The 12,449-nt window shown below is 33.8% G+C and overlaps 1 protein-coding gene across 1 annotated transcript; it reads right to left on the minus strand.

Moving 5' to 3' along the window:
• Positions 1-333: 333 nt before the first annotated feature.
• Positions 334-7,778, minus strand: LOC131657813 (protein DCL, chloroplastic-like). The gene is made up of 5 exons (XM_058927172.1): positions 7,770-7,778; positions 7,661-7,701; positions 6,581-6,949; positions 6,150-6,264; positions 334-602 (listed from the first exon to the last, which is right to left on the minus strand). The coding sequence occupies exons 1-5, from the start codon at positions 7,776-7,778 to the stop codon at positions 480-482; spliced, it is 657 nt and encodes a 218-aa protein (XP_058783155.1). The 3' UTR covers positions 334-479.
• Positions 7,779-12,449: the final 4,671 nt, after the last annotated feature.

Consider the following 12,449-nt stretch of genomic DNA (forward strand, 5'->3'; position numbering starts at 1 on the left):
CAATTACTAGAATTAACTAAAAAAAGAGTGAGTTTTGGAGGAGGGGCAGGCTTTGGCAGGGCGGGTATGGCGGGCGGCGGGTTCTGGCGGCACGGGGGGCCTAAAATCCCAACCCAACCCGTCATTTTTTTGGTGAGTGCGCGGGCCGACCCATTTTGCCACCCCTACTTGTGTAATAGTTAGTGTGTGGTGCATTTAATTGTTGAACGAGACTTTAGTGCAACATGGTGCAATTGCCTAAAATTGAGGGGATCAAGAATAAAAAGACATATAATTAGTATACATTTAAAAAGTTGAGGGGGTGCAACTGCACACCCTGATGACCATGTGGCTCCGCCCCTGCGCACCCTGATGACCATTTGGCATCCTTAGCTAAAAGATGCGCAGCTTTGTTAGTTTATCTTCTCCCAAAAGAAATCCAAGCTCTACGAAAACCCTTCAGCTTCTTTCTCATGGCCAAAATCATCATTCCATCGTCATTATGAATAGTTCTTCCCGATCAAACCCTTTATGCATTTCCAATATGAAAAATCAACCATCTTGCCATCTTTTTGCACTATGAACATGCACCTAGAGTCATTAAAATCAGGATGACATCCAATCTGCCACAATAAACATAAAAAATCCATTATAATCTTCACAAGAAAAACCAAAACAAGAAAAACCAAAACAGATGGAATTTTAGCTGAGTGCAGTAACGTGTATTTCATTAAATACACGCATGCAACACAGAAAAATTACATAGCAGAAGTGAACAGTTAGACTACTAGAGAAAGCAAAACAGGTATAACACATAAGCGAAAAGGTAACACAGTGGCCACAAACTGATTTGGCTAGCTGCAAACTAGAAAGCATGGGTACAACATGATATGTGCGTGGATAAATTTTTATAGAACATGACACTAATGGAAAACAATAGATAAAATTAATATATAAACATATCTAAAATTGAAAGAGGAGACTGATGTGTTAAAAGTTGCATGAGTCATTATAAATTATAAATATGGTAAAATGTTGTCATTTATCCAATTATTACAGCATTCTCATCTGAACTAGTATAATCAGACATGATAATGAAGTGTGTAACACAGATGTGTCCAGCACAGGCATGAATGACACGGCCCCACTGTTTTCAAGTGTTGGTGCTTTTGCTAGAAAAATAATGCAAGGTGTGAACTAGAAAGAGGAAAAAATGGCCATTATTAGAACTATTAGTATAATATAGGTAGGCCAAGGGATAATTACAAAGAACCTTGGGTTTAATAGAAAGCATAGGAGGCAATAATTTTATTGCCAGTAGGTTTGGTTTACCTGTTACCTCTATAGAGTCAATAGTAAACCATCCTACTGAGTGCACTTGGGTGATGGACTCAAGGAGGAGGCATTTGGCTGTTGCTTGAATTTGAAAATGCCGTTGGCAAGAGGAAGGGGGACTGTCTCAGATTCTCAGTCACATCTTATCCAGGATGGGGTTACTATGAACCCACATAACTTAAAGCAAACTCCAATCTGAGCTGGCTTGTGCCAAGAACAGTAAAAGCCATATGGTGGATTATTGGGCTTGACAAGCTAATATCAGTGGTCTGTACGTGATTCTGACAAAATTGCTTAGCCTATGAAATGATTGTCGAAAAAACATGCTTTTGAGTAGACTGAGGTAGCGGAGACAACATTTCTGGCATTGTTGCAAGCTATCAACAACACCCTAGGGCTGGCTATGCCTAAATTCTCACAACCATTCTCCATAGAGTGTGATGCACAGGTCAAGGTTTAGGCGCAGTCATAAGTCATTAGACTCATTGCTCAGGGTAAGCAGGCAGCAGCCAATAGCAATTTTCAGCAAAGTGCTACCTCAATCCTTCTTTTCTAAGTAAGAGTATCATGTATGAGAAAGAGTTTATTGCCTTGGTTAAAGCAATAGAACACTAGCGGTCATATCTGCTTGGGTGATGAATGATGATTCACACTTTTGGGTAAACACCTCGGCGAATTCTCAAATTTCTACTTAAGCTTTGAGGACTGTCATAACATTTGGGAGTCTTGTCTTGGGAATTGCTTAAGACCCCTAAGTATTGATTCCCCACCCTAGTGTACAACAAAAACTACCCCAAGACTCCGGAAATGTATCTCCAGACGCATACCAAACACATCCATTCTTGAATAAGGCCCTAAGGCTATGCCAAAAAAATTATGGAAATGCATCTCCATGTAACTTAAGGAGATGCATCTCCAGACGCTGTTTTAATCAAAAAGACGCCAGAGTCTCTTCTCTTTCCTCACTTCTCAAAATACTCTTTCAAACTCTTAACCTCTCAAGTCTCAAACTCTCTCAACTCACATTCTCTCAAACTCATTCAACTCACTTCAAAACTTCTACCATCAACATCCAATCGATCAAAAAGCTCACTCAACATTAAACTAAACTCGCAATTGGTAACTTTTTTATTTTTCTATATTTTTCTTATTTCTATATACATTTGTAAAAATTGAGCAATAGGCTATGTAATAGATAGTTTATATATGTCATGAGAAATGAGTTTGAAAAGTAGTTTAAGTTATCAATACATTATTCTGGATGCTAGTATGGACTGTATTTCCGCCATTGTTGTTCATCTGAGTTGCAAAACATTACGGAGATGCATCTCCGAAATTTTACAATGTTTTGATTTCCAGAATCTGGAGATGCATCTCCGGAATTTATTAGTCCACATTGTTTTGTTTCATCTCATTATGGTTTACTTATAAGCATTATGGTTGATAAGCAAGATAGATTGAGACACGGCAGGGTTGCGCAACATGCAACGATTCGGAGGAAAAGAGTCTGAGCCTTGCAGGCCCCTGTTGTTTCTAGCCCAATTGATGTGGATGCGCCAACTTTTAGGGCTCATGCATCTCTGCCTTCGTCTTTCTGTGGGAGACAAATGTCACCTACTCAGGCACTCAAGGCTCCGCAGGCACCCGAGGGGTTTGAAGGAGGCATGTCCGACTTATCGCTGCTGCCCCTATACCAAGACCATGCTGCCAGACATGTTTGGGACAGAGAAGTAAAATTCATTTGAATACACTCTTTGAAAAACATGTTTGTTATAATATTCGAAGTTTCTTACGATGATTTATTTTTCTACAGGACCGTGATGCTTTAAAATGCATCAACCATGGCCGGAAGATTACTGGTCTGCCGCAGCCTAATAAGCAGTGGTTTTAGGATGTGATGCAGTTATTTGGGCTGAGAGACTTGTGTAAGATCAGTTATTATACGGTTAACCATGGTATGTTGTCTGCGTTTTAGAGAGATGGCACTCAAAGACTTCATCTTTTCGTCTTCCACATGGTGAGATGCATCTCCAGATCAATTTATGCTAAAAAAATGGTGTTTCAGTGAAGAATGAATGGGGTGGGTGTACATGGAGTGGTTCCAGAGATGCATCTCCGAAATAAATTTTGGAAAAAAATATGGGGTAAGTCTCAAATGGGGCGTGATTTGGTGATACTCAGGGTGCATCCAAAAATGCATTTCCGGAATCAGAGGGGCATTTTGGGATTTCCATAGGGTGTCTCTTCAAGCAATTCCCCCTATCTTTATGAGAGAGATGGAAAAAGATTGAGGTTACTACACCGAATCAGAGAAACTGATTTGTAAGTTAATGGGCTGAGTTTGACATTTGTTACCAGGTTGGCAATTCTTATAAGATGTTTGATTCTGTTTCGGAGGGACGGCAAAGAGATTGACCTCCAGGCAATTCATAAACCTTATTAGCCAGATTATTATCCTATTATGGAGGAAGTCAAGGTGAGCCTAGAGTTGAAAAGGATCATCGAGGATCTAGAGAAGGGTCTTAATTTTCATCCCCAACATAATTTGGAGCAGCATAGGTGGTTTTACAATTTAGAATAATGTTGTTAAAGTAATGGGGGTTTAGATAAGGAGGGAAAAGAAAGCATAAAGACTTTGAATTGTGAATATGGTTTGATATGATTGATGATTATGTTTTGATACAAAAAGACCAAGCACTAACCCTTATTCATACCAATACAAGACTTCAAAGCCTATTTAATTAGAGAAACTAATCTTAATAATAACGGAGAAATATAGAAAATCTTAAGATATAATTTGAGGATGGTCTAAAATAAGAAATTAATCCTATGAGGTAATCTAAAATACTCTAACATAATTTTAAGTTATCAAAAGATATATTCTAATCTTCAAAGACACTCCTTCGAATTAAAGCTTACCAAGGTTATGGTTGTTATAAATGTATCATTTGAAAGAGAAAAGTAACAAAATCATACATTTGATAGTGAAGATGGCAAGGCCAAATCATGTCTAGAACAAGTGTGGGGACCAAATTTCAGTTAGCAAAAGTTAGGGCCAGACCAAAGTTGAGATAAAAACAATGGTGCCTAATCACAACCAAGACAAAACTGCATCTGAGACAAAAGAGTATAAAAATGCATTTGAGACAAAATGGTGCAAAACTAAAACTGATAGATCTAAAACATGCCAAAAAGATGATACAGCAGAGAAGAGATTCTAAACAAGCTAGAAAAATGACACAACAAAGTGATTCTGATCACACTGGATAGATGGCATGGTTTAGAGAGAATCTAAACACAGCTAGAAAAATGACACGACACAGTGATTCAAAACACTAACCAAAAATAAAACTTAATATGGCTGAGATGTGTGTACGACTAGTGAGAAGAATAGAGTTTCAATTTTTTTGTTTGGCTTAAGGCTTTAGAAAACTCAACAGAGGAATAGTGTCTAAATATGTCACAAACGATGGTCCTAATCTAATTCCATTTTGATGTTATAAGGTTTAAGATGAGGAAAAGAAAGAATAAAGACTTTGAATTATGATTATGATTTAATATGATTGATGATTATTGTTTGATGTAAAAAGTGAGAAGACAAAGGTTAAAGACTAACTTGTATCTAGACTAATAGAAGACTCCAGATTGTAATTAGATAACAAAACAAAATCGTGATAATGACTAAGAAACTAATTCTAGGAGATAATCGAAGATAGTTTAACATATTATCAAAATGTTATAAGATATGTTAATATCTTCAAACAAGTGATGTTGGCCAAAGCCATGTGGATTCCATGGCTACTCTAGGAGTTTCATCCACCCTGGACCGAGGAGCCCACGGGATTCGGTTAGACTTCTCAAATTTGCACAATCATTTTACTAGGTCGAATGACAAGCGAATGATTTGCTTTTGTAGCATACTTGCATCTGGCCTCATTTTCTAGTGGAGCAAATATGGTTCTTAATTGGTTAGTTTACCTCGGCTTATCCCATTCCCAATGCAGTAAGGAGTAGAATAGCACAGGGTGGACGGAGCTTGGACTTGTGAATCAATAATAAGTGTCAGAGATCTTATACTTGTGAGTGGAAAAAACTTGTTGGGTTGCAAAGGGTGACATCACAAATGAGCATGGCTCATCATCCAGAATTTAATGGCCAAACTGAGAAGCTAAATCGCATAGTGGAGACCTACTGGCCATATTTCATTTCTTAGTAGCCCAAAGCCCAGCCTGATTCCCCCCATTGGGATGGATAGTAGTATAGCACAAGTAACCGGTCAATTGCTCAAAGTCATACATGCCATTTGAAATAGTCTATGGTAGATCACTCTTTTCCTTATTGAAATGCATCTCCTTGGGGTGTATACTAGTATAGCATAAGTAATCAGTCAAAACTTATCGCAGAGAGAATGGCCCTGGCTTAGTGCATAAAAGGGAACGAATACCTCAAATCTTAATTAAATGGAAACGAAACCTCAGGAATAGGCCACATAGAAAGAGGAAAGCGAAGATAATTTCAAAATGGGGATCCTTAAAAAGGCCATCCATGCCAGAGGCTCATAGATAGCACTCTATAATTTAATTAAAACTGACTCTTTTGGTTTCCTACAAGATTGAAGTCCTATAAAGTGCACGGTGCATCTTGCTAAGTGAAGTGTGGAGCGGATAATTGTTGTATAATAGATCACTTGCATAAGTTTTCATAAAATGGCAGCAATCAGATAGCACTCTACAATTTAATAAAAAGAGTATCATTTTGGATTAAAAACAGGTAACATCAGGAAAACCTTTTGTACATATGCTGTTTGTGAGAGTAAAAGAGGGAAAGAGATATACCGTTATATAATCTACTCCACATCCAATCTTTTTATCAGATTCTGGGTGAAACGGTATCAGTTTCTCAAGAATTATTTTCTCATGCTCTTGATTCAGTCTATCGCCATATTCATATCTAGTGCATGAAATCACAACAAGTTATTATAAAAAAACTTACAAGATAAATGAAGACAAAACATGCACATCCATAAAAATAGTAATCAATGTAATTTTTTTCACAAGTATTAAATAACACTCACTAACTAAGTTGAATTGCCAATATATTTCTCAATAAATTCAACCCCATTCAACAACAGATTATTTATTATAAGTTGAATAGCCAAAATCCTTCTCAAAAAATTAAATATGATTCAAAGTGAAATCAAATATAAAATTAAATAATGAGTAAAAGAAAATACATTATTATCCTTGTAAGTGGAGTAAAAACTTGCAGTCCAGAATGAAGAATCATTTTAACAAACTCAACCAAAGGAACGACATCTTCTAAAATCTGATTTTCCAAATCAACCCATTTATATTCTTCTTTAGTATTATCATCTTGCTCTTGTTCATAGCAATGTTCCTCACCAATTCCTTTCCATTGGGAAATAACAGACTTCTCGAGCAGATTGTCAGCACAATCCGAAGAAGCAGCAACAACTTTGAGAGAAGAGAAAGCAGAATGAAACAACCTAGGGTTGTTGAAGGAGTAAGAAAGGGATAGAATGAATCGGGAAGAGAAAGGGTTTTTGAAGGAGTGAAAGTGAAGTGGTGTTTTTAAGTTGAATGTTTCAGTTTTGGTTCTCCGAGTTGTGCTAGGTCTAGGTGGAGAATGTTGGTTCCCTCCCAATTAGGGGTGGACATCGGTTCGGGCCGGATTGGGTTCGGGCCCAAAACCTCAATCCGGCCCAACCCTCGGGTGATAGATGATGGCCCAATTCCGACCACTTTTTCTTTTGGTTTTTTTCGGTTCGGTTAAAATCGGTTCGGTTTATTAGGTCGGTTTTTTTCGGTTAGTCATATTTTTGGTCCATATCAAATTTTAAGCCCATTTTAAAATAGTCAAATTTTTATTAAATTTTTTTAATACATTCAGCCAATAATTACTGGGCTATAAACTATGGCCCAATTTAAATCATTGATTTTTTAAATACATTTTAAAATTTAGAAATTCAATGATTTTTGTTCAGTTTTTTTTATATACAAAAATTAAGGCTATTTTGATATTCTATTCCAATTTGGTTAAACTAGTATATTTAATTCTTCCATGAAAAAAATAAAGTTATCTACATTTTATTATTAAAAAATTGGACAATTAAAATTGTTTATCAAGTCTAAATAACACAATATTTATTATGTCCATATTTAATGTTTATGTTGTTCTCTGATGCTTCATATTTGACTTGCAATTTATATTCCATTTCTTGAATATAATCTTTCTTGATTATAATCTTTTCAACTTTCTTTTTTTTTTCTCTTCAAATTCTATTTTGATATTTAATAGACTTGAAGATATCTTCTCTCAAAATAACCTTATTATGTTATAATAATCCAATCCAATCAGAACAGAATCCTACATAAAAAAGATAGCAGAGATATTAGAAAAACTAATAAAATGAAAAACAATTTTATAAAACTTACTTTAATCATAACTAGATTTTTTCTGCTAAAAAGTTGGTTTCTAATTTTATGAGGTGTACCATTTGATTAGTCTTATTTATCAAACTTAAGTCTTATTTTCTAAAGATAAACTCAAGTCATAAACATTTATAGTTTCAATATCAAAATATCTACCTGATGAGATCTTTTCATAGTAATGGAACAAAAGCCATTAAAATATCCTTACCAAAGATTCTTGCATCCTTCAATTGGACATGATTGAGTTTCCTTTCCTGCAGCATATAAAAATTAAATCATCTTAGTTGGTTAAGAAATACAAGCATCCAAAAGATCATGATAAAGATAAATAAACAAGCATCCAAATGATTTTCTTGATTTTCCCATTTATTTTCAAGGTATAAAACAAAACAGAGATTACAACAAAGGAACTAGCAGAGATTAAAGTAGAACTTTAACTTCAAAATTTCTCAATCAAAGTGCTAACATGCTTTATATATTCATGGTAATCACAACAGTAAGTGAAATGTAACTAAAATAAACCAACCTGATACAACCTTTCTTCTTTGCTTGATGTACTAACCTGATACAACCTCAAAAGTTCCTTAAAATAAACCAAAATCAAATAGATAAGTAATGAGATAAACTATAAACTATGTTAGTTCATAAAAGTAATGAGAAGAAACCTAGGACTTTAATAAAAATTCAGGACTTCTTGATAAAAATCAAAACTTCTATATTACACTCTTATATTATGCTCCTTTTAAACTCTTATATTATGCTCCTTTTGGTCCAAAGGTTGAGTAAAAATAATAATGATAAAAGGAGTTAGACATGTTAGAAGTTAGACCAATATTATATTTAACAAAAACACATGGGAAGATCAAACCTTCACTCTACAACAAACCTCCAATGCTTTATTTGCAAAGAGTTCTCTTAAAACCTGAATTTTCAAGGGAAGTTTCACTTTAGCTTCATGCAACAACCAACTAAAAGAACTTTCAAATTTTAAAGATACATGTAAATAAATTAAATATTTCAAAAAACCTTAACAAACATAACTTTGAGATAACATTCAAAGGTTAGTTTCAAAATCTTAGCAAGTATCACCTTAAAAAGAATCATCACAACAAATCATCACGTATATAAATAAGAAACATTTGGCAGATCATCACAACAAATTATCACAATAGTAATAAACAAGTATTTGATATTCATCAAGATTGCCTTATTGATGTTAAATCAACCATTTGGAAATGTCTTCCACATGTGCAATGAGTTGTAGGAATAATTTAACCTTAAAAAAAACAGAGAAGTAATAAGACACCAAAAATTAGATTCATCCTATAAATGAAGATCACCCTATAAATGAAAGACACAGAAGTTGAACTTTCAAGAAAATATCTCAAAAACATTATCTCACTGAGTAAACATGCTACTATGAAAATCAATGGTTAACATACCTAATAAGTATTGTTTCTTTGTTAAGCCCTAAAAGTTTGAGTCATCCTTGAGGACTAGAACACCATCTGTTATTGTTTCTTTGCTAAGCCCTGAAAGTTGGAGACACAAAAATTAAAAAGTTTAAAAATTAGAAGGGACAAAAGTTGAAGATTAGAATATATGTTGAAGGCTATAACTTGTAAGTTGAATACTATAACATAACTTACTCTAAATCTAAATCATGTATCAAAACATGGAGTTATTTTACGAAGAAACTAATCTTGAAGAACAAAATGTCATAAAGTCATAAACTATCCTGCAGCAGCAAAAAAAGAAGAGAAATTTAGCATATTAATCAGCTCAACATCAGTATCATTGCAAAGAAATTGTATTGTAGAAGAGTACAAAGAAATTGTATTGCAGAAGAGTAAATAAAAATTACAATCAACATGTTCAAAAACTCAGATCTAAATCAAGACTCATCACAAAACCCATACAACTACCTAAAAGATTGAATGTTCCATCTCTTTTTCCATTTGAAACTTATTTTGAAGAATAAGATATACTAACCTTCTCAAAAAGACTTTGGTTGGTTCAACCGTGAAATTAGGTATACACCATTCAAAGCAAGATCTGGCTATAGGAAGAAATTTGTGAGACAGATCAAACCCAAACATAATAATATAACGAGGTTAAGGAATTTGAGCATATAATACCTTTCAAACATGCATCAGGAGATTAGTAAGGATGAGGAAGCGCTTGAGTTGTGAGGAAGATGGGAACTGTGTGAAGGTTGTAGTGACGGCAGCTTCATAGCACAACAGTCGTGGAAACTACCATCCTGAAACATTCATATCGACACCGTTACTACAAGAAAAAAAAAAGAGAAGAAGAGAGAGATCATGGAACTGAAAAAGGAAGGGTGGCCGAAACCCTAACATTAGAGGGTGATGGAGACGAACAAAGAATGAGAAATGAATAGTAACAGGCTAACATCTAACCCTAATACGGAAGCGTTATATATACTATATTATATTCGGTTAGGATTAGATTCCGACGGACCTATTTTTACCAACCGAATCCGACCAATGGTATCCATTGATATCCAATCTGATGGACCGAAACAATCCGGAACCCGAAATAAACCGATCCGTGGGCCAAAATCTGTTTCGGAACGGTCAGGTACGGTCGGATGGTAAATGTTTGTCCAGCCCTACTCCCAATTGCAAACGTTAACAGGATTGGTTCATCGGAGAGGAAGGGAGAAAAGGGGACAGATTTTAAAATTAATTTACCTTTTTATTTTTATAAATATTATTTTTATTTAGTAAAAATAATTCTAAATAACAATAGTATTAAGTAAATTTCATCAAATAAAAATTTGTTCATTCATAAACCATAATATAACTAAACAACAACATACATTAGTTAAACTATATATCTTCAACACAAATCAAACTATTATTTGATTTTAAGATTCATCTAACCTAATAAAACAATTTCTATAATTAAAAGTAAATATAATACTATTAGAATATTAAAAAAATTGAACAAATAATATTAAAATTAAAATTTTTATTTATAACATAAATATATTATATTTGCATAATTTGTATATTATTATTAATATTATTAATATTAATATTAATAGTATAATAAAAAAAATTGTTAATATCATATATTATAAATAAGAACTAATATAAATATGTTATTATTATAAAAATAACATAATATCCAATTATATGCATATCCGCGGGCTCAGCCTGTAACAGCCCGATTTTATTAGATATTTTATTTATTAGCTTATTTGCGTGTTTTATTAATTATTTGTTTATTTAATTATTATGTGGTATTACTAATTAATTGAAATATCTAATTATATGCATATTTGTGTTTTATGGTTTAATTAGGATATTAGTAGTATACTATGTATTGGGCCTAATTAATAATTGGATGGGTGGGTAATAACATAACTAAGCCCATTAAGAAAAAGATAGTAAGAAGAGGAAAACTAGGGTTTTAGAGATAACACAATTTGGGGGAAAGGAAGAGAAAGAAGAGAATAGAGGAGAAAGAACATAGAAGAGAAGAAGAAGGAAATTGTAGATTTCTTGAAGAGGGTGGATTTAAGAGTTAGAGGTAAGGTTTTGAATCCAAGTTCTTATAGATTATATGATTGGGTAATGTGTTGTTGTGATTATCTCTTCATCTTTGCAATTTCATGGAAACATAGAAAAGTTAGGGTTTATGAACAAATGCATGAATTTATGATTTGAAATGTGTTTTAATTGATGTTTGATGATGTTATGATGTTAGAAGATCCATAATGTGTGCTATATTTGTGGTTATAACATGTATGCTATTGTTGTTTGTGATGGTTGATGTTTTCAGTTTGATTTGGGTTGAGTTTAGGGGTTTTGGGATGAAATTCGCATGCTGTTTTATGAGATTTGGGATTTTCTGAAATCGCCAGTTCTCGCTTGGCAGAACTAAGGAATATTTGATTCACTCAGTTCGCGCCGCGAACTTTGTTCGAGCCGCGAACCCTGTTTTACATAACTTTTTCCAAACTTTGAAAGGCCATAACTTTTGATCCGTAACTCCGTTTTATGCGCCGTTTGAAGCATTAGGAAGCTAATGAGATTGTCTATATGATAGAATAGAATGGATTGACACTTGTTTTAGTAATTATGATTATAATTGAGAATAACATTTACCTATATGTGTATGTTATGGATGAATTCTGCATGATCAATGTTCATGGATGTATTATGTGATATGATAACCGCGAATTATGTGATTGAATTCTAAATGTTAATTGATGTGGAATAGTTTAAATTGGATGTTAATATATGGATAACATGTGATTACTTATGTGTGTATTATGAATTAAGACTTGTGGTTAATATTCATATATGTGTTAAGTGATGTGATATCCATGATATGTTGGAATGAATATAAATATACATTTATATGTACTATTTGAATGTATCTTGTTGATGATGATCATTTAAATGTGTATGTCTCGAGATGTGGATTGAATAAATGATAATGCTAGACTTGAATACATGTGATTGATTGATGTGTGTTAGTTGGTGCATTGTTTGGAAGAGAAGTCATGTTGTGTAATGTTGTGCAAAGTTGTAAAGATGTGATTGTGTAGTTTAAGAGATAGAGAGATCGTCTTAAATGCATGAGTCTTGTTTTGTTGCACACGTACACAAGCATGAGTCTTTGAAAGTGGCAATGTTGGGTAATCTC

The sequence above is a fragment of the Vicia villosa genome, linkage group LG3, assembly GCF_029867415.1.
Source record: "Vicia villosa cultivar HV-30 ecotype Madison, WI linkage group LG3, Vvil1.0, whole genome shotgun sequence".
NCBI classification, from domain to species: domain Eukaryota; kingdom Viridiplantae; phylum Streptophyta; class Magnoliopsida; order Fabales; family Fabaceae; genus Vicia; species Vicia villosa.